Source organism: Dendrobates tinctorius, unplaced genomic scaffold (genome assembly GCF_039654945.1).
Source record: "Dendrobates tinctorius isolate UK_male_01 unplaced genomic scaffold, ASM3965494v1 ptg000045l, whole genome shotgun sequence".
NCBI lineage: Eukaryota > Metazoa > Chordata > Amphibia > Anura > Dendrobatidae > Dendrobates > Dendrobates tinctorius.
Window position 1 is genome coordinate 2020847 of NW_027361713.1, and position 24470 is coordinate 2045316.

A 24470-nucleotide genomic window follows, 5' to 3' on the forward strand; every position below is an offset into this window, starting at 1 on the left:
CTTCAAGAGGTCTTCATCTTGAGGGTTCCCCATCGACGACAGGAAACCAACTGATGCGGAGAGAGGAGCCGCCCCTTTTATCTTGAAGGTTTCCTGTCATCATTGGGCGGATCCCCTCTCTCGTGGTGCCGAGAATGTAGAATGGAAAAATTGAGATTCTGGTTTGGCTTTTATCCTAAGTCATGTAACAAGCTTGTTAAAGGGTAGACATTGACTTTTAGGATTGCTACTTCCAATAGGTGGCACTTGAGTTCTAGTTCTCTTCCGCTCTCAAGAGACAATTTGCATATTTTCCAGAGGTGCATTGCGGCTTTAAGTCTCCTCATCTCTGCAATGCTTATCATGTCAATCTCTGCAAGGAGAAATTATACTTCTTGGATATTAACATGTCTCCAATTTCACATGCTGTCTCCCATAGTAATTAGGCAAGCTACTTTGAACACATAAGATTAAAATTAATTATAGTATCTAAAAAAAAAAATACGGACCTAAAACATCCACAGCTGACAAATAAAATCTAATGAAAATAAACCCAAACAAACCTCCTTCACAGATGTTGGAACCTTGTGGCGCTCTCTGCTTTCTGATCTACTTCTTGCAGATTCAGGCCTAATCTCGTGCTCTTCTGATGAAATGGAAGGCATAGATCCTGGGAGGATATCATGAAACTGCAGGAATACAAGTAGAACACATCAGATCAGCTGACAAGGTAGGATTAAAACTGAAGGGGTAGGTGACAGTAATGGATCAGTGGGACTCACTGTCACTCTGTATCTTGTTCACCATATGTCCTGTGCAGTTGGGACATACAGAAAATCAAGGGAATCTGTGACCCCATTTTAGCCCTGTCAGCTGCCGGCACCGCCATCAGGTGCTTATCTATAGCATTCTATAATGCTGTAGATAAGCCCCTGATGTAACCTGAAAGATAAAAAAAACTAGTTAGATTATACTCACCGGGGGGGGGGGGGGGGGGCTGTCGCGGTCCGGCGCCTCCCATCTTCATACGATAATATCCTCCTCCTTGCTTCTCCCTTGGCTCCTGCGCAGGCATACTTTATCTGCCCTATTGAGGGAAGAGTAAAGTACTGCAGTGCGCAGGCGCCGGGAAAGGTCAGAGAGGTCCGGCGCCTGCGCACTGCAGTACTTTACTCTGCCCTCAATAGGGCAATTAAAGTACACCTGCGCAGGAGCTGAAGGAGAAGCAAGCAGGAGGACATTATCATATGAAGATGGGGGGCGCCAGACCGGACCGCGACACCCACTGGACCGGATGCCCGGGTGAGTATAATCTAATACGCCCTGATGGCGGTGGCCGCAGCTTATAGGGCTAAAATGGGGTGACAGATTCCCTTTAACCCTTTCCAGATTTAAGCTTGAATGTTTACAGCAAAATTTGACTTTTTTACATTCAATTCTTTAGCAAAAAAATGTGTGTTTCTTTTATTGAAACTGAACTGGGGCTTTAATGTGATAAATGAAAATACTGATTTAACTTAGTTTTTTTTTACTTTTATATAGTTGAAAAAGCTCAAAAAATGTGCCAAAAATATTTTCCACTTTTTTAATCCCTTCCTGACCAGGCCCCATTTTTCAATCTGTGTTACTTTATTTGGCAATACCATTGGAATGCTCCTACATACACTAGGGATTCTGTGAGTTTTTCATGACACATTATGTACATGGTTAAAATTTACGTAAACATTATTTGTGTTTATGAAATTATATGAAATGTTCTGAAAATGTACAACACTTCATTTTCAACAACTTTTACAAAACCTGTTTCCTTTACGGACCACTTCACTTTTGAAGTGATGTTGGAGAGCCAATATGTCAGAAACCCCCCACTCAAAAGCCTATTTTTCAAACAGCACCTCAAGGTTTTCATATCTGCAACCTTTAGGTACTTCACATTAAGGAATGCACAGTGGAACGGAAAAGCAAAAAATTACGTATTTTAGATGAATATGTTACTTTGGCCTGTAAGTTTTCATTTTTGCAAGTCTAACAAGAAAACGGACCCCACAATTTCTTGTGAAATTTCTCTTCAGTTCAACGATGCTCAATATGTGGTTGGAAACCACAATTTGGGCACATGGCAGGGGTTTGAAGGGAAGGAGCACTCTGACTTTTGGGACACAATTTTGGCTGGCATAGGTTATGAATGCCATGTTGAATTTGAAGAGCCGCTAACATGCAAAAACAATGGAGACACCCTGAAAAAGTACTTTTTTTTTTTTTTTAAAGTACACCAGCAGGTTTTTGTTCCCCATCTGAGAGTAGTTTGATGTAGGAACAGAGATCCTGATTTCAGATATGTGTCACTTACTGGTCTGCATGCTGTCATTTTGATAAAATCACTGTTTTCTGAATGCTGGGCTGTTTAACCCTGCCCACACCACTCACCAACAGCTTTCGGTGTACAGTTGTGAGCAAAAGTGTTGAAACTGACACAAATTTTGGTTTTCACTGGTTTGCTGCTTCAGTGTTTTTAGAGCGTTTAAAATGGCAATAAACATTAAATTGCAGTCAGCCGAACGATGCTTTGGCTGATAGCCATCTTAGCCGACTTTCCCATGCACAATGGCACTTGCTCAAATGCTCCTGTGTTCCCTATTAAAAAGCTGACAACTGACATGTCGACTGGCGGCTTATCTCCAGGAAAACAATGCAATCGGCAGTCCGAAATCATACATGCATGACTGACATCTCCCCCGATCACAAGTTGGCAGGCCGGCATCACCACACACATTAGACTGTCGGCCAATATTGGCAGGTCCATCCGACATTGGTCTCATCTCTAAAAGGGCTTTTAGGCAGATGTTACTATAGGCAACACAATGGCTCAGTGGTTTGCACTGCTGCTTTGCAGAACTGGGATCCCAGATTGAAACGCATCAATGACAATATAGATAAGTTAGTGAAAAACGTACAATTGGTGGAGAAAGGTTGAACTTGAACAGGCATATGCCCGAATCCCGTTGATGGGACCAACAAATGGGTGCCAAAATGCAACGTGAAAGCATCCAAACTTATTTTTTTACAGGACAAATGCATTTTTAGCAATGAAACTTTTTAAAAATGTTTTTGTACTTTCTATCGCATTTTTCTTTGTTGTTTTACTAAGGTTTCAACAACCAGCCACCACACCAGGTAGAGCCAGAGGTTATTCTCTGACTTACATGCCATGACAACCATCAGCACCACACAATCGCATGACTATCAGCCTTCAAGACGACGCTATTGACTGCAACATCTAGAGGGTTAAAACAGCCAGGGATGGGAAGACGAGCCCCTGGTGGTCATGGTACGGCCAGAGCTCCTGTGCTCGCATGTTCACCATGATGTACCTGTATGTCATACTGCGGGAACACCTTCCCCATTATGACATTCATGTACATCATATGTTGGGAAAGGATCAATAGAACTACTTTACTCAAAAGCTCTTGAGCACAATATATTTTTTACCAGTCTTATGTTAATAGGTAAAGTAAATGTGACCAATATATTATTCATAGTTGCAATACGTCATTAAAGAGACTGTCCTCATGACCAAGGGTTTTTTTTTTTGTTTTTTTTTTTTTAACACTTATTACCCTGCTGCCTGGCAAAAGATGTGCTGACATTATCAGTCTGCTGCAAGCATTTTTTCATATGCAGATCCCAGATATTTGCCTCCTTTTTGCAGTAATGTGCATACAGAGGAATTCTGGAAGGACATCTTATTCTCCCAGCATGCTGTTTTTCTCCAAACAACAGTGGGAAACCTGTGACATCATCAAAGTCACGCATTTTCATGGTGATGACACAAATGCTTAGCTTATGTGATCTGTACTAAAACATCTTGCTCACCCGAGAGTATCGAGGTGGCTTCTGTGGAGGATCCTCACAAGGTCTCTCTGCCAGTGATGCCAATATTCTTTTTCGATGGCCCAATAAATTTACTTTCAACACCTAATTAAAAAAAAAACAATTGAAGGGGTGAAAAGCTTAATGGAGTTGTGTGAAAAGTGGAGAACAAGCTGATGAAGATTTGAACAAAATATGCATCAAATAGCAGAGGTTTTTCTCCGATGTGACATCCCTCATACAACACGTGAACACTGCATAAGCCTCAGCAATGTCATGCCTCCAACTCTGCACCAAAGCAAAGCCCAGGGATGGTCACATATACCCGTTGTATACAGGACGTCACTGCTGCAGACTTGTGATGTGAGCAAGGGATAAGTAGCACTGGCGATACGGCAGCTTCAACAGTTAACTAATTCTTATTTTAAATTATGAACGTCCTTTTAATCGTGAAAAAGGAAATATTTTTTCCTTGATCAGGTCTGTCAGGGTATGTGTCGACGATCCGGAACTGGCAGCTCTTTGGATGCAGCGCATAGTCGATGCTTCCAAAGCGCTGCCTTCTATTGAACGCAGGTGAATCTGCATGTGTTCACTAAACCATGCAGAATCACTGCATACAATACATGGGTGAAATTGACATGCTGTGGTCTGGAGAGACGCACCACATGTCCGTCTCCATAGGTGAGCTGCCGGTGTCTTTGGGCGCATAGTGGGAATGGGATTTCTTGAAATCCCATCCACTATGCTGAAGCACCTAGACGCTGCACAAGTAACGCAGTGTCCAACCCGCATCGTTACTGATAGTCTGCACATACCCTAACTGATAAAGGCTGTCTACCACTATAACAAAAAACAAACAAGAAAACAAACACATACCTTCATCCCAGCCAATCTAGCAAGACTTAACTGCGTCCCCAAAGCCTTCCACTTCCAGCAAAATGTCAGGTGTCCAAGCTTAAAGAAACCGTTTCCTGACTATTTATACACCTGACGCCACCCATCACAGCAGTAAGTTAGAAGACCAAGGAAAACACTCTCAGGAGTACGGAAAACATACATTATATATATATATATATATATATATATATATATATATATATATATATATATATATACACACACACACACTTTATATATATTATGTGGTGTAGTGACCACTGTGTCCGCTAGGGGGCGCTGTGTGGATGTCCCAGGAGAGTGGATGAATGGCAGAATACTGAATGACCATTATGTATCTCAAGGTGGGTGGTCTTGAGATAGAGACTTGTGTGTGTGGTGATCAGCAGTGGTACTGCTGAGGTGCTGGTTGAATGTGTCAGGGACCAGTTACCTACAAATCCACCCAGGGGATGGGTAAGAACGCTATTGTAAAGGATGTCTGAATGGTTCAAGGACCTGTGGTGAGGTCATAGCCATGTGACCCGGTGGGCGTATAAGGTGGCCAGGGTAGGTCACATGAAGTGAATGCTTGGACCTGGTTGATCCGTTTTGGAAGGTCCTGTCTGAGAGATATGTGGCTGTCTTCCTGACAGCAAGGAACGCTGTGTTGAATGGCTGCACGTGCCTGATGATTCCCTGGAGGGAATGGACGTCTGAAGCATGGTGAAGGAATCATGAGGAGACCCTGACGTGGGTGAGATAACTGAGGCTGAAGAGCCCGTGTATGCCTAACCTGTGTGACCATAGGGATTACAGAGCTGAACTCTGTCATGGTCGTTATGCTGATGTTATGAAGTTTATGTTGCTTGCATTGGTTTATGCTGTATAATAAACCGCATGGACTATGATTGCTTATGGAAAACCCGTGCTGGATCTGGTTTCGTGGCTGCTGAGCGAGTATCCACTACCCGAATAATAGCGCTACCTTACAATATTATACAGTGCCTACAAGTAGTATTCAACCCCCTGCAGATTTAGCAGGTTTACACATTCGGAATTAACTTGGCATTGTGACATTTGGACTGTAGATCAGCCTGGAAGTGTGAAATGCACTGCAGCAAAAAAGAATGTTATTTCTTTGTTTAATTTTTTTTTAAATTGTGAAAAGTTTATTCAGAGGGTCATTTATTATTCAACCCCTCAAACCACCAGAATTCTGTTTGGTTCCCCTAAAGTATTAAGAAGTATTTCAGGCACAAAGAACAATGAGCTTCACATGTTTGGATTAATTATCTCTTTTTCCAGCCTTTTCTGACTATTTAAGACCCTCCCCAAACTTGTGAACAGCACTCATACATGGTCAACATGGGAAAGACAAAGGAGCATTCCAAGGCCATCAGAGACAAGATCGTGGAGGGTCACAAGGCTGGCAAGGGGTACAAAACCCTTTCCAAGGAGTTGGGCCTACCTGTCTCCACTGTTGGGAGCATCATCCGGAAGTGGAAGGCTTATGGAACTACTGTTAGCCTTCCACGGCCTGGACAGCCTTTGAAAGTTTCCTCCCGTGCCGAGGCCAGGCTTGTCCAGAGTCAAGGCTAACCCAAGGACAACAAGGAAGGAGCTCCGGGAAGATCTCATGGCAGTGGGGACATTGGTTTCAGTCAATACCATAAGTAACGTACTCCACCGCAATGGTCTCCGTTCCAGACGAGCCCGTAAGGTACCTTTACTTTCAAAGCGTCATGTCAAGGCTCGCCTACAGTTTGCTCATGATCACTTGGAAGACTCTGAGACAGACTGGTTCAAGGTTCTCTGGTCTGATGAGGCCAAGATCGAGATCTTTGATGCCAACCACACACGTGACGTTTGGAGACTGGATGGCACTGCATACGACCCCAAGAATACCATCCCTACAGTCAAGCATGGTGGTGGCAGCATCATGCTGTGGGGCTGTTTCTCAGCCAAGGGGCCTGGCCATCTGGTCCGCATCCATGGGAAGATGGATAGCACGGCCTACCTGGAGATTTTGGCCAAGAACCTCCGCTCCTCCATCAAGGATCTTAAGATGGGTCGTCATTTCATCTTCCAACAAGACAACGACCCAAAGCACACAGCCAAGAAAACCAAGGCCTGGTTCAAGAGGGAAAAAATCAAGGTGTTGGAGTGGCCTAGTCAGTCTCCTGACCTTAACCCAATTGAAAACTTGTGGAAGGAGCTCAAGATTAAAGTCCACATGAGACACCCAAAGAACCTAGATAACTTGGAGAAGATCTGCATGGAGGAGTGGGCCAAGATAACTCCAGAGACCTGTGCCGACCTGATCAGGTCTTATAAAAGACGATTATTAGCTGTAATTGCAAACAAGGGTTATTCCACAAAATATTAAACCGAGGGGTTGAATAATAATTGACCCACACTTGTATGTTTAAAATTTATTAAAATTTAACTGAGCAACATAACTTTTTGGTTTGTAAGATTTATGCATCTGTTAATAAATCCTGCTTTTGTGTGAAGTTTGAAGGCTCTAACTTATTTGCATCTTATCAAACCTGCTAAATCTGCAGGGGGTTGAATACTACTTGTAGGCACTGTATATATATATATATATATATATATATATATATATATATATATATATATATATATATATATATATATATATATATATATATGAAATAGTATGGTTTCACCAGCGATCAGTCCAATGGTGGGGTAAAATATAACTTTTATTTTTCCATTAAAAAGGTTCCATGTTTCTTCAGTATCAATTTTGCATATAGTCAATCCCTTTTGGACGATATGTTTCGACACTAAATGTGTCTTCTTTCAGGTCCAAGTGAGGAATGAATCAAAACCGATTATATAGTATGAAGCCAGGGAAAAACACCACTGAATTTCTGGGTGTTACCATTTCTAGAAACTGGCTGGTGTGTATAGGAGATTCCAAGTGGATTTAGTTCAGCCAAATTAACCCTATAAACAGCAGTAACCCTTTGCGGTCTTGATCCATCCCCAAGGACTTCACCAACATGAAAAAAAAACAAATAATTAAAATCAATATTAAAAACAAATAAAATCAATCGATACTTTAAGATACAGAAATTTGTATGAAACATTCAGATATTCCTTAGCACAAGAATAGTTAATATTGGAATTATTTGATACTGTTATTTGAACTTTTAATTACTGTTACTGTGAAACCACTATTACAGTATCACCATTTATGTTTAATATTGCGTTATCAAGTCCATACGGCTATTCAAACCGCACAGTACTCGAGTTTCCAGTAAAAAAAATCCACTTACCGTATTTTTCGGACCATAAGACGCACTTTTTTCCCCCAAAATTTTGGGGAAAAGTGGGGGGTGCATCTTATGATCGCAATGCACGGTACCTGGTGTGCTGGTGGCAGCAGGCGAGGCTCTGCGGTGCGGTGGTGGCAGTGGGCGGCGCGGTGGTGGCAGCGGGCTGTGCTCCGATGCAGGGGCGGCGGCTCCGCCGGCGTTTCTTTGCAGCCCGGAGGCCCCCGCACACCCCTTGCTGGGCGCCGCCATGTTGCGGTGGCCTCCGGGAGCATGGACGCCGGCAAGATGGCCACCGGTCCGGGGACGGCGCATGCGCAGCTTGTGCGGGGGCCTCCGGGCTGCGAAGAAACGCCGGCGGAGCCGCCGCCCCTGCACCGGAGCACAGCCCGCTGCCACCACCGCACCACGCCGCCCGCTGCCACCACCGCAGAGCCCATCTGTCCCTGCCACAGCTGCCCCTGCCACAGCTGCCCCTGCCACAGCTGCCCCTGCCACAGCTGCCCCTGCCACAGCTCCCCCTGCCCACCTGCCCCAGCACAGCTGCCCCTGCCACAGCTCCCCCTGCCCCAGCACAGCTGCCCCTGCCCACCTGCCCCAGCACAGCTGCCCCTGCCACAGCTCCCCCTGCCCCAGCACAGCTGCCCCTGCACAGCCCACCCGCCCCAGCCCCAGCACAGAGCCGCCACCACCGCACGAGCCTGGACCACTGAATGACCCCTGTGACTACTTCTCCACCTGTGCCGGATCCCTTCCCAGGTAAGCTGAATTCGGACTGTAAGACGGACCCCCATTTGACACATTATTATTTTTTTCCCTATTTTCCTTCTGAAAATTGGGGTGCATCTTATGGTCCGGTGCGTCTTATAGTCCGAAAAATACGGTACTTTCCCTTGCCAGGATTTTTTCATGTAAATTGCCCCCCCCCCTAGTGGGCTTGGACACTTTCTCTATTCCTTTGAAGGAGAAAGATTTTAGATCTCCATTATGTTTGTTAGCAAAATGCCGTGAGACTGCAGAGTAACCTGCCAGCGGTAAATTAACCGCATCGGACAAATGTTTACGGATACGTTTTCAGAGGGTTCATAGTACAACCTACATACTGAAGTTGACAGATGTTACATTGAATTAGATAAATGACATTATCCGTATTACAATTTATAAAACTGCGCATTGGAAACTCTTATTTTTAAAGGAGACAAATTTTTTATCTTCTGTGGCATATTGGCAACATTTGCACACATTAGCTCCACATTTGTGGAAACCAACGGTACTGAGACAGTTTTTCTTTTGATCTCGTTCTAACTCCACAAATAAACTAGGAGACAAAAGGTTTTTTTAATGTAGTCGCTCTTTGTGTCACAAATCGGACTGTGTAATTGTCCAAGATCTTTCTGAGAATTATATCTTGTTGTAAAACAGGTAAATATTTCCGTATGATGTTAGAGATCTGATTGAATTGTGGGCTGTACCCCGTGGTGAATGTAATGATATTTTTGGTTTTATTTTCCTTACATTTATGTTGAAGTAAAGAATCTCTGCTGATGTTACCAACAATAGATTGGGCTCTTTCCAAACATCACTTGGGGTAACCACGATTTTGGAATCTGCTACAAACTTTTTTACTCTCACTTATATATGTAGAGTCATCAGAACTATTGTGTTTAATCCTGATGAGCTCACCAACAGGTAAGTTTCTGATGACATGTGGGGGATGGCAAGATGTAGCTGCCAGTATACTGTTTGAAGCAGTTGGTTTTCGGTAAGGAAGTACCAATACCCTATTTTCCCCAATATTAGCAACAAATGTTACATCTAATCAAGATGTTACTTCTCAGAAAAAACAGTAAATTGAAGACTGTAATCATTGTTGTTTAAATATTCAAGGAAAAATTGGGCATCATCCTCCATATCTTTCAAAACAAAGACCAGATCATCAATATACAGTATCTTCCCATCCACACCAGATTTGCTCCGAATGGATTTGAAGATATGTAGATAAAGTTCTCTTCCTAGGTTGCCATTACAATATTATCGAGTGAAGGGGAAAATTTTGCCCCCATACTCACACCGCTGATCTGCAAAAAATACCTATTTGTCAAACATGCAATAATTATGGCTCAAGAGAAATGTCATTGCTTCAAGTAAAAAATTACATAGAACCTCCGAATAGCTGCTATATTTCCTGAGATAGAAGGATAAACATTTAAGAGCTATATTATGGGGAATAGATGGATACATGGCCTCTGAAAACGTATCCGTAAACACTTGTCCGATGCAGTTAATTTACCGCTGGCAGGTAACTGCAGTCTCACGGCATTTTGCTAACAAACATAATGGAGATCTAAAATCTTTCTCCTTCAAAGGAATAGAGAAAGTGTCCAAGCCCACTAGGGGGGGCAATTTACATGAAAAAATCCTGGCAAGGGAAAGTAAGTGGATTTTTTTTACTGGAAGCTCGAGTACCGTGCGGTTTGAATAGCCGCATGGACTTGATAACGCAATATTAAACATAAATGGTGATACTTTAATAGTGGTTTCACAGTAACAGTAATTGATCCAGTATCAAATAATTCCAATATTAACTATTCTTGTGCTGTAGAATATCTGAATGTTTCATACAAATTTCTGTATCTTAAAGGTATCGATTGATTTTATTTGTTTTTAAAATTGATTTTAATTATTTGTTTCTTTCATGTTGGTGAAGTCCTTGGCGATGGAACAACACCGCAAAGGGTTACTGCTGTTTATAGGGTTAATTTGGCTGAACTAAATCCACTTGGAATCTCCTATACACACCAGCCAGTTTCTAGAAAGGGTAACACCCAGAAATTCAGTGGTGTTTTTCCCTGGCTTCATACTATATAATCGGTTTTGATTCATTCCTCACTTGGACCTGGAAGAAGACACATTTAGTGACGAAACATGTCGTCCAAAAGGGATTGACTATATGCAAAATTGTTACTGAAGAAACGTGGAACCTTTTTAATGGAAAAATAAAAGTTATATTTTCCCCCACCATTGGACTGATCGCTGGAGAAACCATACTATTCCTTTTACATGTAAGGATTTATCCCAATCCGTTTTCCGTGTGAACTTCAACCGCAGGCTTTACTTATTCCTGGCTTTCTTCAAAGTGGTGAGCTGGCTGTGCCAAAAAATATAAATATATATAAATTTGAAGAACTATAATTGGAACTTTTGGAAACTTTTTTAGTAGTGTACAGACCATTTAATCTTTGGTCTTTATGAAGAGCTGAAATCATCTGCTCTTTCTTGAATCATTAAAGCACCAGTCCAGCATTTTTTTTTCAGCACTGAAGTGGTGCTTGAAGAGTAAGCTACTAGCCCCCCAGCGATATGCTCACCCTTGGGTGTCTTTCCCGGTTTTCAGCCATTTTGTGAGCGCAGCTTCTGACAGCCAGAAGTCAGAAACTCCGCTCTCAACCTCTCAATAGTACTCTATGAGAGCAAGAACGAGGCTCTCATAGATCTGTATTGAAAAGTGACCTCCGACGTGCTTCAGCAGACACTGGAGTGCACCGGCAGGTTAATTTTCACAGGAGACGGAGCAGTGTGGAAACCTATAAAGGCAGTGGAAAGTGGGTATAACAAAGGGGGTACAGGTCTTACATTTAAAGTACTACTCCAGCAGTAAAATAAAAAAAAAACATGGAGTGGTGTTTTAAGATTAAAGGGTGGAATAACAAACACTTAGGCTACTTTCACACTTGCTTTTTTTTTTGCAGCGCGTTTTTCCCGCGAAAAAACGCATACAAATGCTGCGCTTTTTCAAGCATTTTTATGAGCATGCATGAAAAAAAAGCAGCGTTTTTATGCGTTTGTATGCGTTTTTAGTGCGTTTTTACCGCGTTTGCGTTTTTTTTCCAACATTAGGTGGCCCCTCACACTAACCCAAACCATGACTTTACTAATCCTAACCCTAACCCTGACCCTTAACCCTAACCCTGACCCTAACCTTAACCCTAACCCTTAACCAAACCATACCCTGATCCTAACCCTAACCCTGACCCTAACCCTTAACCAAACCATACTAACCCTAACCCTTAACCAAAGCCTACTAACCCTAACCCAAACCCTAACCCTAAACCCTAGCTAACCCTAACCCTAGCCCTAAACCCCCTTAACTAACCCTAACTCTAACCCAAACCCCTAAATTCCATTGTCCAACTAATGGTAAAAAAAAAAAACGCATGCGCAAAAAAACGCATACATAAGCATGCCAATGCGCACATATGCGCACCCATAGACTTATAATGGGTGTCTTGCTGTAAAAAAACGCATTGCGCGCGCATGCGTTTTTTTGAGGCAAGTCGGACGCCCAAAAAATGCAACAGGATGCATTTTGTGCGCCCGAGCGCATACCGCAAAAAAACGCATGCGCGGAAAAACGCATACAAACGCATGTGTATGCGCACATAAGCGCATCCCATGCAAAATATAGGGAAAAAAAACGCATGCGTTTTTTAGCGCTAAAATCCAGCGCGAAAAAACGCAAGTGTGAAACCAGCCTAATTCAGTCTTTATTTTATATGTTGAATGCAGAGCAAAAATAAAAGTAAAAAACTGTGAAAATGGAGACGTTTGGCTGGAACCCAACAGAAGGTGGAAAGCTAAGATGTCTAGTCACTAGTCATAATGAGGATAGAAGACAACTCACATTTACGATCTCAAGTTCCCATAAACTGCGAAGCGTTTCCATAGAGGTATAACCACTGCTAAGAAAGCTGGAAGCATACTGCTGAAGGGACAGAGTATGCAGCCATGCGGCTACAGACATGTCCCATGAAAGTGGGAATGGCTAGAAAAAAAACATTTAAAAGGCAAAACCATTAATGATATTAAAATACTGTAACTTTCCACATCATGCTACACAACTGTCAATCTTGAAGTGTCATATGTATTTCTACCTAGAGGATGAGTGCAAATTACAAAAAAGGAGAAAATCATTAAATGACTGAATAAACACGACAAACTAGAGATGCAGAGACTGGAGGAACTTATGAACGTGGGTAAAGAATTGGCTAAGGGACAAAAAACAATGAGTTGTTCTATAGAGCTACAAGAATATCTAAGGACAATATATTTGATAAAAATGTTAGCATTGAATGATTTATAACTGATGCGAGAAGGTTGTACTTGACTGTACATATGTAGCTTCAACCTAGGTAAATGTACCATAGTATATGAATTAAAAGCTTTAAATACTGGCTCCACCCTCATCTGGAAACAAGATCTTTTCATACTTAATTCAACCAAATGATCGTTCCTAAAACACTCAAAACCAGATCCGCCTAAACATGCTGCAGATAAGCTGGAGAGCAAGTTATCTGAATCGTTTATGCGGCCCATTAAATCGTTGTTTCCGGCAGCACATCTCATGTAAACATTGATGGGCTGCATAGACACTAATGACAGGTCTGTCTGCATAGAGATATGCCATACATTTCCCTTATCCAAAGTACATATTTAGTTTGCTGCTTTAGCACCGTGAAACTAAATAGTCTGGCCAAGACAAAATGGCTTGTTCTCTGCCCCCTGGCACACATTGCATATGTCTTGGTTAAACAACTTCCTCATCCAGTTACACCTCAGGGAGAGTTGTTAATGAGGCAATTTTGACATAATCCACATTTTGGCAAGACTTAAAAGTGGATTTTACATCTGAACCTTGAAAGAATCTGTTGAAATTCTGCTTGCAATACAAATTTATTAGGGATTTTGTATCTCCAAATTAGCTCCTATTTAATTGCATTGGTGATATTCTGCATGTAGATCTGAATGAGAATACAAGAATTTGAAGTTCAGCTTCCAATTACAGCAAATTTTCAGAAAAATCTACAAACAATGTGTTTATGGCAAATTTGTGTCATGTGAACTTTGCTCCTGACATAATTTCACCCCTTCCAGTTCCACTCCACTCACATCGGCACAACCAAGAACAGCTTTCATACTGATCCCCGACTCCAAACGAAAGCTGTACCCCAAATAATAATGATCTTTGTGTATTTTCAAAGCTGATATTCTGGACTCAAAATTAGAAAAAAAATAAAAACAAAAATATAGAAAAAATTCATCTAACTATAATGGACAACGTTCTGAAGAATGTATAGGAATTGGTGGATTTCTACAAATAAAACGTCTGTGTCTTACCTTTGGTAAGGTATGAGCTGCTTGAAGAAGTCGTTTACGATGTTGTTGGTCCAGGATCCCAATATCTACAAGGTCCTGGTCTTCTAGAATATTATCTGCCTGCATGAAAAGAATAAATTAAAGCAAAAAGAAGACTGCAACATATTTAACAAAGTAATCATCAAATGATCAATTATAAATATGTCTAATCCAAAAGAGTATAACTGTTTTTTTCTAATGTTTATGTTGCAATGGTAGTCTGTTGTTGGTTGTTTGCAGACTATATATTTTTCAAATGTTAATTGCATTGCCTCTCCTGGTCTGTTGGCCAGAAGATCGGTCCAAATTGCTTCTGCTCTGTAAGTTTTGAGCAACAACAATAAGGCAGGGTATGTCATGACAGGCACTACCATGGCAAATAAAACCTTCAGATCTGAAATCTTGATTTTTCAGTCTTGAGTTTCATTTAGAAGCATTAAAAATCTCACATTATTCACTTAGACAAAAACAAAAAGTGTCAGTTTGCGAACAATTATTATAAATACAGTCCTGCTTATCGTTATTGGCACCCATGAATTTTAAGTACCGTATATAATCGTGTATAAGCCGAGCTTTTCAGTCCATTTTTTTTTAGGCTGAGAGTCACCCTTCCGGCTTATACGTGAGTCATATACCGGGGGGTGGGCGGGGGGTCAGAGATCATACTCACCCCTCCTGGCACTTCTCAGCAGCCCCTGCTTCTCCCTCTGCCGTCTGCTTCCTGCGTTCAGCGGTCACCTGGTACCGCTCATTAAACTAATGAATATGCGCATATTTATGAGTTTAATGAGCGGTAACACCTGACCAGCTGAATGCAGGAAGCAGATGGCAGAGGGAGAAGCGGGGGCTGCAGAGAAGACCGTGCGCCAGGATGGGTGAATATGACAGGGGCAGAGCAATATTCACCTGTCCCTCGTTCCATCGCCGTGCACCACTGTGTCTCCGGGTCCTCCTGCTGTGACGGCAGAGGGCGCGATGACGTAGTCAGTGTGTGCCCTCTGCTGTCACTGCAGAAACCCGGGAGACACAGCGGTGGATGGCGAAGGAACAGGAACCGGTAAATATTGCCGGTGTCGGGGGCTCAGGACACCAGCACCTGGCCCCAGCGACAGAGAAGTGAGTATGTCTTTTTATTCGGTCGTCCATGACAGCACCACCTGAGAGGGGGGATCCGCCCTCCAGGATCAGGAAATCCTAGATACATAAGGGCGGCACCTCTCCCACGCATCAGTTGGTTTCCTGTTCCTGGAGGACAGGATTCCCTACAGATCTCACTATTATGGACGAGGAATCCCCAGGCCAGCTGTCCGACTCAGGTAGCGGGGGGGGGTCTCCTACCTCGGGCAGTGCGGGGTCCCCTGAAAGCGCCTACGGTGAGCCCAGGCAGGGCTCCACAACTGTGTGCGGAGCAGGTGGGAGCGGGGTCCGGAGGATGCCCGACTCCAGGGCCGGCAGGTACGTAGAGTCTCCCCCCCGGACGCCGATTCCTGGCCCTCCTTGTGCGGTCTCCCCGCGGTCCAGGTTGCGGTCTGGGGCTGGCTGCTGTGGCTTGGTGACGGACAGGGAGCACTGTGCCTGGTCGGGCGGTGCCGTGTCGCTGGCGGTCTGCGCGCCCCCGCGCGTTCACGGAGGCCGGAAGTGACGCGGTCGGCGGGGGCGGTGGCGCCAGACCGAAGTCAAATGCCGGCCGGCTTTTCTCCTGTGTGCGTCGCCAGGTGCAGCGTGGGGGCGAGGCACAGGGTGGTGGGGTCCATGGACGTCTCGGGAGGGGGAATGGAGGGGAACTATGCCCCTGGCCATGATACCTGCTAACCCGGATTTCTGGTGGTGGTGCGGGGGGGGGGGGGGGTTAAGTATAAAAGGCCACAGAATCGCTGCAGGGGCTGCTTTGGCCCAGGTGCAGCAATGGGCAATGGATGAGCCAGAAGCTCCCGTGGCCCAGCTGGACCGAGAGCAGGAACGTACCCCCCCCCCCGTGAACCTTTGCCTACGCCTTCTGCTCAGGGTAAGAGATCTTCGTGAATGTGCCCTGATGCAGTGTTCCCCTTATATTTTTTTTTCTCCTGTAGGGGAAGAAGTGCGCTGATAAAGCGAAAAACAGGGAGTGCGCCCTTTGCAATTGTCCCTTGCCAGATGCCTACCCTAAAAAACTGTGTCAGTCATGTATACGGCAGACGGTAGGGAAAAAAAAAAAAAAAAGGGAGTATTCCCAAAAGATTACCATACATACTTCCTTACCTTTCCCCACTCCTACAGGTGGCGGAAGAAACCCCTGACTTCGCTAAGAGTCTAAGGGAAATTATCAGGACGGAAGTTAAAGCTCTAAAATCCGTATCCCCAGTGGAGTCATCCGAGAAAAGAAAGAGAGCAAGTTTCTCAGGGTCGGACTCCTCAGCAAACCGGAAGTGCGCAGTCAGTTCCAGTCGACTAGCCGCCCTCTCAGACGCGCGCGCGGCTCCAACGCAGAATGCTGCAGCCTTTTTAGCAGACGCTTCCGCAGATTCTGCAAGAATGGCGGCCAAGGCACAGGTCTATCAAATGCAGTCCGAAGGGCTATATAGCTAAAGTGTTGGCCCGGAAATATCCATGACAGATCCCGGATTTGCTCCATCCCATGTGAGGGAGAATATCTATTCGGTCCAGTCCTAGATGAACTGCTGGAGAAAGCCGGCGACAATAAAAAGAATTTCCCTTCCCTGCCAACCCCTTCCTATAGACGTCCCTTCGCTAGGAAGAGATTTTTTCGTAGAAGATCATCCAGAGACCGGGGCAGATGGGAAGATAAAAAGAAAAAAGGTACCAGGTTTATGTTTGGAGGGGGACGCCAGGAAGCATCCCGTGAGACCAAGAAACCTCCCCAATGACTAGCGGCTCCGGTGGGAGGTAGACTATCGGCCTTCTACCAAGCCTGGTCACTGATCTCAAACAGTAACTGGATCCTGGTGTTGGTAGCCTCAGGTCTAAGGCTAGAATTTTCCTGTGCCCCGCGGAACAGTTTTAAGGTCACCTCGCTCAGGTCTTCCCTGTCGGAACAGACTGCCCTAGAGACCGAAATCCGTGACCTATGCCATAAAAAGGTACTGATAAAGGTACCAGAGGCAGAGAAGGGCGAAGGCTTCTACTCCCCTCTATTTTTGGTCCGTAAGCCGGATAGCTCTTACAGGACCATAATCAACCTGAAGGCACTCAATAGATACCTGATCATTCGGCCATTTAAAATGGAAACGATTAATTCCACAATAAAGTTACTGTTTGAAAACTTCTTTATGGTGGTGTTGGATTTAAAAGACACCTACTACCATATACCCATCCATACGTCTCATCAGCGTTTCCTCAGAGTAGCGGTTCATTTAGAGGGGTCGGTACAGCATTTCCAATATGTCGTCCTTCCCTTTGGTATTGCAGTCGCCCCCCGAGTGTTCACTAAAGTTATAGCGGAGGTTATGGCCCATCTACGAGAAGCAGATATCCTGGTAATCCCCTACCTGGATGACTTCCTTATTGTAGGCAGAACAGCAGACCATTGTCGGGATCAATTGCAAAAAGCAAAATCAGCGCTGGAACGGTTAGGGTAGCTACTAAACATTAAGAAGTCCCGTCTACAGCCCATGAAAGTTCAGCAGTTCTTGGGCCTAATCCTAGATTCGCAGAATCAGGACTGTCGTCTTCCACTCGAAAAATTAGTTTGCCTACATCATCAGGTCTTGAACGCCTCCAATAACCCCACCATGTCTCTTAGGAAGGCAATGTCCCTCCTAGGTTCTCTCTTGTCCTCCATCCCCACGGTTCGATGGGCCCGGTTCCATACAAGGGTGCTACAGGGCGAGGTTTTATTTCATCAAAAAATCCTGGGGGGGTTACCTAGAAGGCCAGTTGACTTTATCCCAACATACTATAAAATCCCTTGATTGGTGGCTAGAGGAAAACAATCTAGCCAGAGGGGTGCCCTGGGAATATAACGTAACCCGGGTAGTCACCACAGTCACAAGCCCTACTATTTGGGGGGCCCACATGGGGGGGGGGGGTCTTAATCGAGGACGTATGGGATTACCATCAGTTGGAAATGTCCTCCAACCTGAAAGAGCTAAAAGCCGTAGAGTGGGCAGTTAAAAACCTTCTTGTGTATCTACAGGGTCACCCATGTTCGAATATTCTCCGACAATCAGGTCACCATCGCTTACATCAATCACCAAGGTGGGACTCGTTTCAGACCCCTGATGAAGGTAGCAGAGCAGCTGTTCCAATTGGCAGAGCAACATCTTCTGTCTTTAACAGCTCTGCACATAAAAGGAAGAGAAAACACAACGGCGGACTTCCTAAGCCGCAACCTTCTAAGACAAAGGGAATGGTCCTTAAAAACCTCCATCTTCGACCTGATCGTACAAAAATGGGGGCAGCCAGAAGAGGACCTCTTCGCCACCAGAGAGAACAGGAAGGTGCCTCAGTTTTGCTCTCTAAATCCCAGAGAAAAGCCGCTGGCAGTAGATGCTCTTCTGGTCAAATGGGACTTCAGGCTAGCATATGCCTTCCCTCCCCTGTCCCTTCTACCCTTGGTGATGAGGAAAGTCAGGAAGGACAAGGCGAGGATTATAGTTATCGCCCCGTTTTGGCCCAGGAGGGCATGGTTCTCATGCCTCAGGACCATGTCGGTGTCCGACCCATGGGTCCTACCAGACATCCCAGATCTCCTATCCCAGGGCCCAGTTTACCATCCTCAGGTGGCTGGCCTACATTTGACGGCGTGGATTTTGAACGGTCACTACTAAAGGAGAAAGGTTTTATCCCCAGCCCTAATTAACACCCTGCTTAAGAGCAGAAAACCAATTGCAACCAAAATTTACGTTAGGATCTGGAAAAGATTCCTTCAAGTTTCAGGGGTAGTAGCTGGCCAGTCCGCGCCGATAGCGCAGATCCTAGAATTCCTGCAAAGATGTCATGACATCGGGCTTTCCACCAGCACGCTTAAAGTACAGGTGTCAGCCTTAGGGGCCCTTTTTAACTGCAACATCGCCAGTAAGTATTGGATCAATAGATTTATTAAGGCAACAGGCAGGTCCAGACCAGTGGTAAGAAATAAATTTATGCCATGGGATCTGAACCTTGTCCTCACGGCCATGACAGAGGCCCCGTTTGAACCTCTCTCATCAGACTCTACAAAAAAAAAAAAATCTGTCTCTTAACCCCTTCATGACCAAGCCAATTTTGACTTTAATGACCTGGCCATTTTTTGCAATTCTGACCAGTGTCCCTTTATGAGGTGATAACTCAACGTATCCTAGCGATTCCGAGATTGTTTTTTCGTGACATATTGGGCTTCATGTTAGTGGTAAATTTAGGTCGATAATTTTTGCATTTATTTGTGAAAAAAACGGAAATTTGGCGAAAATTTTGAAAATTTCGCAATTTTCAAATTTTTAATATTTATTCTGTTAAACCAGAGAGTTATCTGACACAAAATAGTTAATAAATAACATTTTCCACATGTCTACTTTACATCAGCACAACTTTGTTAGGAAGTTGTAAGGGTTAAAAGTTGACCAGCGATTTCTCATTTTTACAACAAAATTTACAAAACCATTTTTTTTAGGGACCACCTCACATTTGAAGTCACTTTGAGGAGTCTATATGGCAGAAAATACCCAAAAGTGACACCATTCTAAAAACTGCACCCCTCAAGCTACTCAAAACTACATTCAAGAAGATTATTAACCCTTCAGGTGCTTCACAGGAACTAAAGCAACGTGGAGGGAAAAAATGGACATTTTAATTTTTCCAATATAAATTTTCTTTTATCAATTTTTTCATTTTCACATGGGTAATAGGATAAAATGGATCCTAAATTTTGTTGGGCAATTTCTCCTGAGTACACTGATACCTCATATGTGGTCATAAACCACTGTTTGGGTGCACGGCAGGGCTCAGAAGGGAAGGAGCGCCATTTGACTTTTTGAATGGAAAATATGCTTGAATATTTAGCGGTTGCCATGTCGCGTTTGGAGAGCCACTGTGCGCCTAAACATTGGAGCTCCCCCACAAGTGACCCTATTTTGGAAACTAGACCCTTCAAGGAACTTATCTAGATGCATAGTGAGCACTTTGAACCCCCAGGTGCTTCACAAATTGATCCGTAAAAAAAAAAAAAAAAGTAATTTTTTTCACATAAATTTTATTTAGCCTCAGTTTTTTGATTTTCACATGGGCAACAGGATAAAATGGATCCTAAAATTTGTTGGGCAATTTCTCCTGAGCACACCAATACCTCATATGTGGTCATAAACCACTGTTTGGGCGCACGGCAGGGCCCGGAAGGGAAGGAGCGCCATTTGACTTTTTGATTGGAAAATTAGCTCCAATCGTTAGCGGACACCATGTTGCGTTTGGAGAGCCCCTGTGTGCCTAAACATTGGAACTCCCCCACAATTGACCCCATTTTGGAAACTAGACCCCCGAAGGAACTTATCTAGATGTGTTGTGAGCACTTTGAACCCCCAAGTGCTTCACAGAAGTTTATAATGCAGAGCAGTGAAAATAAAAAAATCAATTTCTTTTGCTCAAAAATGATTTTTTAGCCCGCTATTTTTTATTTTCACAATGGTAACAGGATAAATTGGACCCCAAAAGTTGTTGTCCAGAGTATGCTGGTACCCCATATGTGGGGGGGACCACTGTTTGGGAACACGTTGGGGCTCGGAAGGGAAGTGTCAGGATCCTGTCAGCGCCGGCATGCAGCCTCCGCTGAGCAGGGACTCACCCGTACTGTAGGGGGGCCCGGGGTCAGGTACAGCCGGAAAGTAGATACACAGGACCTACGGTCATGTGACGACAAGGGGGCGGGGCTTAGCGTCCTGCTTTCAGAGATGGCGGGACACTATATAGAAATACTCAGAGAGGCAAAACGGAGGTCATACACAAAGATATCAGTAAAGTACCAGGGATGAGACAGAACGGATAGTCAGGGCCAAGCAGAAGTAAAAACCAGACACAGAAGGTACCAAGCAGAATCCAAAGCAATATCCAGAGAACAGACCGAGTTGTACACAGAGAATCAAGCAACCAGAACACAGCACAAACACACTCAGGGGTCACCACACAATGCCAAGGGCGAAAGTATAAGTGACGGGGATGGGAGCGTCCTGAGGCTATAAGAAGCCTCTCCCAGAACCAGGGAGAGGCCACAATCATAGCCCCAGGTGTGCAGGTAAGCCTGCACTGGGATCACAACCTTTAACCCCAGAAATGCCAGTCATCAGCCCTGGTTCCAGACATTAACCCCAAGTGTGTGAGTCAAAACCGCACTGAGATCATGACAGTACCCCCCTCTCAACGGGGGCCTCTGGACCCCCAGGCTTGCCCGGGTACTTAGCATGGAAAGCCCGCACCAGGCGATTAGCATGCATCAACCGGGCCGGTACCCAGGACCTGTCTTCCGGTCCCTACCAATGAACCAGGTACTGTACCGACTGCCATACCAACCTGGAATCTACGACATGACCAACCTCGTACTCCACTTGCCCCTCGACCAAAACAGGAGGAGCAGCGGACTCGGAGTCTCCCCGGACTGCTTCAAAAGGTTTCAGTAGAGATTTGTGGAAGACGTTAGGGATCTTGAAAGAGGGTGGAAGGCACAGCCTATACGCCACTGGATTGATTTTTTCCACAATCTTGTATGGACCAATGAATTTGGGACCCAACTTGGCTGAAGGAACCTTCAACTTAATGTTTCGCGTGGACAGCCAAACCTTGTCTCCAACCTGAAACGTGGGCCCTGGTGTTCGTTTCCTGTCCGCGAAAAACTTATACCTGCGCTGAGACCTAGATATACTCCGCTGAACTTCTGCCCACGTATTCTGTAATCACTGAACAGAGCCCTCAGCCCTGGGACACCCCGAGTCGAGACGAGAAAACTCACCAAAATGAGGACTGAACCCATAATTGATCAAAGAAGGAGTCATACCCGTGGATTGACTCACCCGACTATTGAAGGCAAATTCAGCCAACGGCAGTGCATCGCACCAGTCATTCTGTCTAGCAGAGGTTAGCCACCTGAGGATCTGTTCCAGGGACTGGTTAGTGCGCTCCGTCTGACCATTGCTCTCAGGATGGTATGCAGACGAAAAGGACAGAGACATCCCTAATTTTTTGCAGAAAGCATGCCAAAACTTAGCCACAAACCACGATCAGACACCACATTCAGGGGTACCCCATGCAACCGGACGACATGCTGCACAAACAGCCTGGACAACGTCTCAGCTGACGGTAGTGCGGACAGTGGTACAAAATGAGCTTGCTTAGAAAACCTGTCCACCACTACCCATACCACTGTATTACCCTTAGATGGAGGGAGATTGGTAACAAAATCCATGGATAAGTGAGTCCATGGTCTTTCGGGCACTGCCAAGGGCATCAGCTCCCCTGCCGGCCGGCTATGAGAGCTTTTAGAACGAGCGCAGACCCCACAACCAGCAATTAATTTTTTTTGTGTCCAAACCAAGGGTAGGCCACCAAAGGATCCTAGCCACCGCCAGACGCGTGGCTGAAATACCAGGGTGAGCACTCAGCTTGGATTCATGGAACTCCTGCAAGAGTTTCAGGCGAAGTTGCTCTGGGACAAACAACTTCCCCTCCGGCTTGGCCGCCGGGGCCTGCGACTGGGCCCCCTGAATCTCCCGTTCCAATTCAGACGAGACCTCTGCTATCACAACTCCAGGTTGAAGAATTGGGGATGGTGGCTCAGGGGGCGATACCGGCTGAAAACTGCGCGATAAGGCGTCAGCCTTGACATTCTTAGACCCTGGACGAAATGTAATCGGAAACTGAAAACGGGGAAAAAAAAAGTGACCAACTGGCCTGTCTGGGCATTAAGTCTTTTAGCAGACTCAATGTATGACAAATTTTTGTGATCCGTGATCACCCTAACCAGGTGACTGGCCCCCTCCAAAAAGTGCCTCCATTCTTCAAACGCCAGTTTGACCGCAAGAAGCTCTCTATTGCCTACGTTGTAATTTCTTTCCGCAGCAGAGAACTTCTTGGAAAAGAAAGCACATGGCCTGAGGTTGGTTAGAGTGGCAAGCCCTTGGGACAACACCGCCCCCGCCCCCACCCCCACCTCCGAGGCGTCCACTTCCACGACGAATGGTTTGGACGGATCTGGCTGTACTAATACGGGAGCAGACATAAAGCTTCTTTTCAGGGTCGCAAAGGCCTCTTTTGTGAGCGAGGACCAGTTTCTCACATCCGTACCTTTACAAGTAAGATCTGTGAGTGGTTTGACCACCTGTGAAAACCCCCAAATAAATTTGCGGTAATACCGTAATTGGCAAACCCCAAGAAGCGCTGAAGACCCTTAAGGTCTCGGGGTTGCACCCAATCCGCAATGGCCTGCACCTTCTTGGGGTCCATGCGAAAACCCTCACAGGACACAATTAATCCCCCCAAAAAAATTCTTGAACAAAAAACACACATTTCTCCAATTTGGCATACAGATGATTTTCTCTCAGTCTTTGGAGAACTGTTCGTACATGATTCAGATGAGATTGACTGTCGGGAGAGTATATCAGAATATCGTCTAAGTAAATAACAACAAAACGACCAATAAGATCCGAGAATACCACATTGATGAAATTCTGAAATATGGCTGGGGCATTGGTAAGACCAAACAGCATGACTAAATTTTCAAACAGTCCCTCGGTCGTGAGGAACGCGGTTTTCCATTCATCCCCCTCCCGGACCCTTATCAAATTATATGCCCCCTGAAGATACAGTTTGGAGAACCATTTTGCCCCTGAAAGTTGGTTACACAAATCGGGAATCAACGGAAGGGGGTACGTATTTCGTACAGTAATCTTGTTGAGCTCACGAAAATCGAGGCAGGGACGTAAAACGCAATCTTTTTTCTTTACAAAAAAAACCCCTGCCGCCACAGGTGAGATTGAGGGACGTATGTGTCCTTTGCGAAGACTCTCAGCAATGTAATCATTCATGGACAAATAAATTAAACAGACGGGCTTTAGGCAATTTAGCCCCCGGGACTAACTCGATAGCTCAGTCAAAGGGTCTATGTGGCGGCAACGTCTCGGCCTTGCTTTCAGAGAACACATCTTCGAATTCTTTCAGGTACTCCGGAATACCTTCCAGCTCGACAGATGACACAGATACAAATTTAACAGGTTCAACCAATAGTGCAGACTTATCACATAACATCGAATCATTAAACCCCCACTGAACAATCTCCCCCGTTTTCCAGTT

The 24470-nt window shown here is 44.8% G+C and overlaps 1 protein-coding gene across 5 annotated transcripts in view; it reads right to left on the minus strand.

Annotated features, from left to right (window-relative positions):
• ANKS1A (ankyrin repeat and sterile alpha motif domain containing 1A) overlaps positions 1-24470 on the minus strand; it is a 537122-nt gene that overhangs the window by 113139 nt on the left and 399513 nt on the right. For 4 of the 5 annotated variants that reach the window (XM_073575591.1, XM_073575594.1, XM_073575589.1 and 1 more), the window contains 4 exons: positions 14208-14306; positions 12715-12855; positions 3853-3954; positions 543-668 (listed from right to left, as the gene is read on the minus strand). In XM_073575591.1, the coding sequence (XP_073431692.1) occupies positions 543-668; positions 3853-3954; positions 12715-12855; positions 14208-14306 (468 nt within the window). The remainder of the gene's footprint in view (positions 1-542; positions 669-3852; positions 3955-12714; positions 12856-14207; positions 14307-24470) is intronic. The other variant, XM_073575593.1, reaches the window with a different exon arrangement.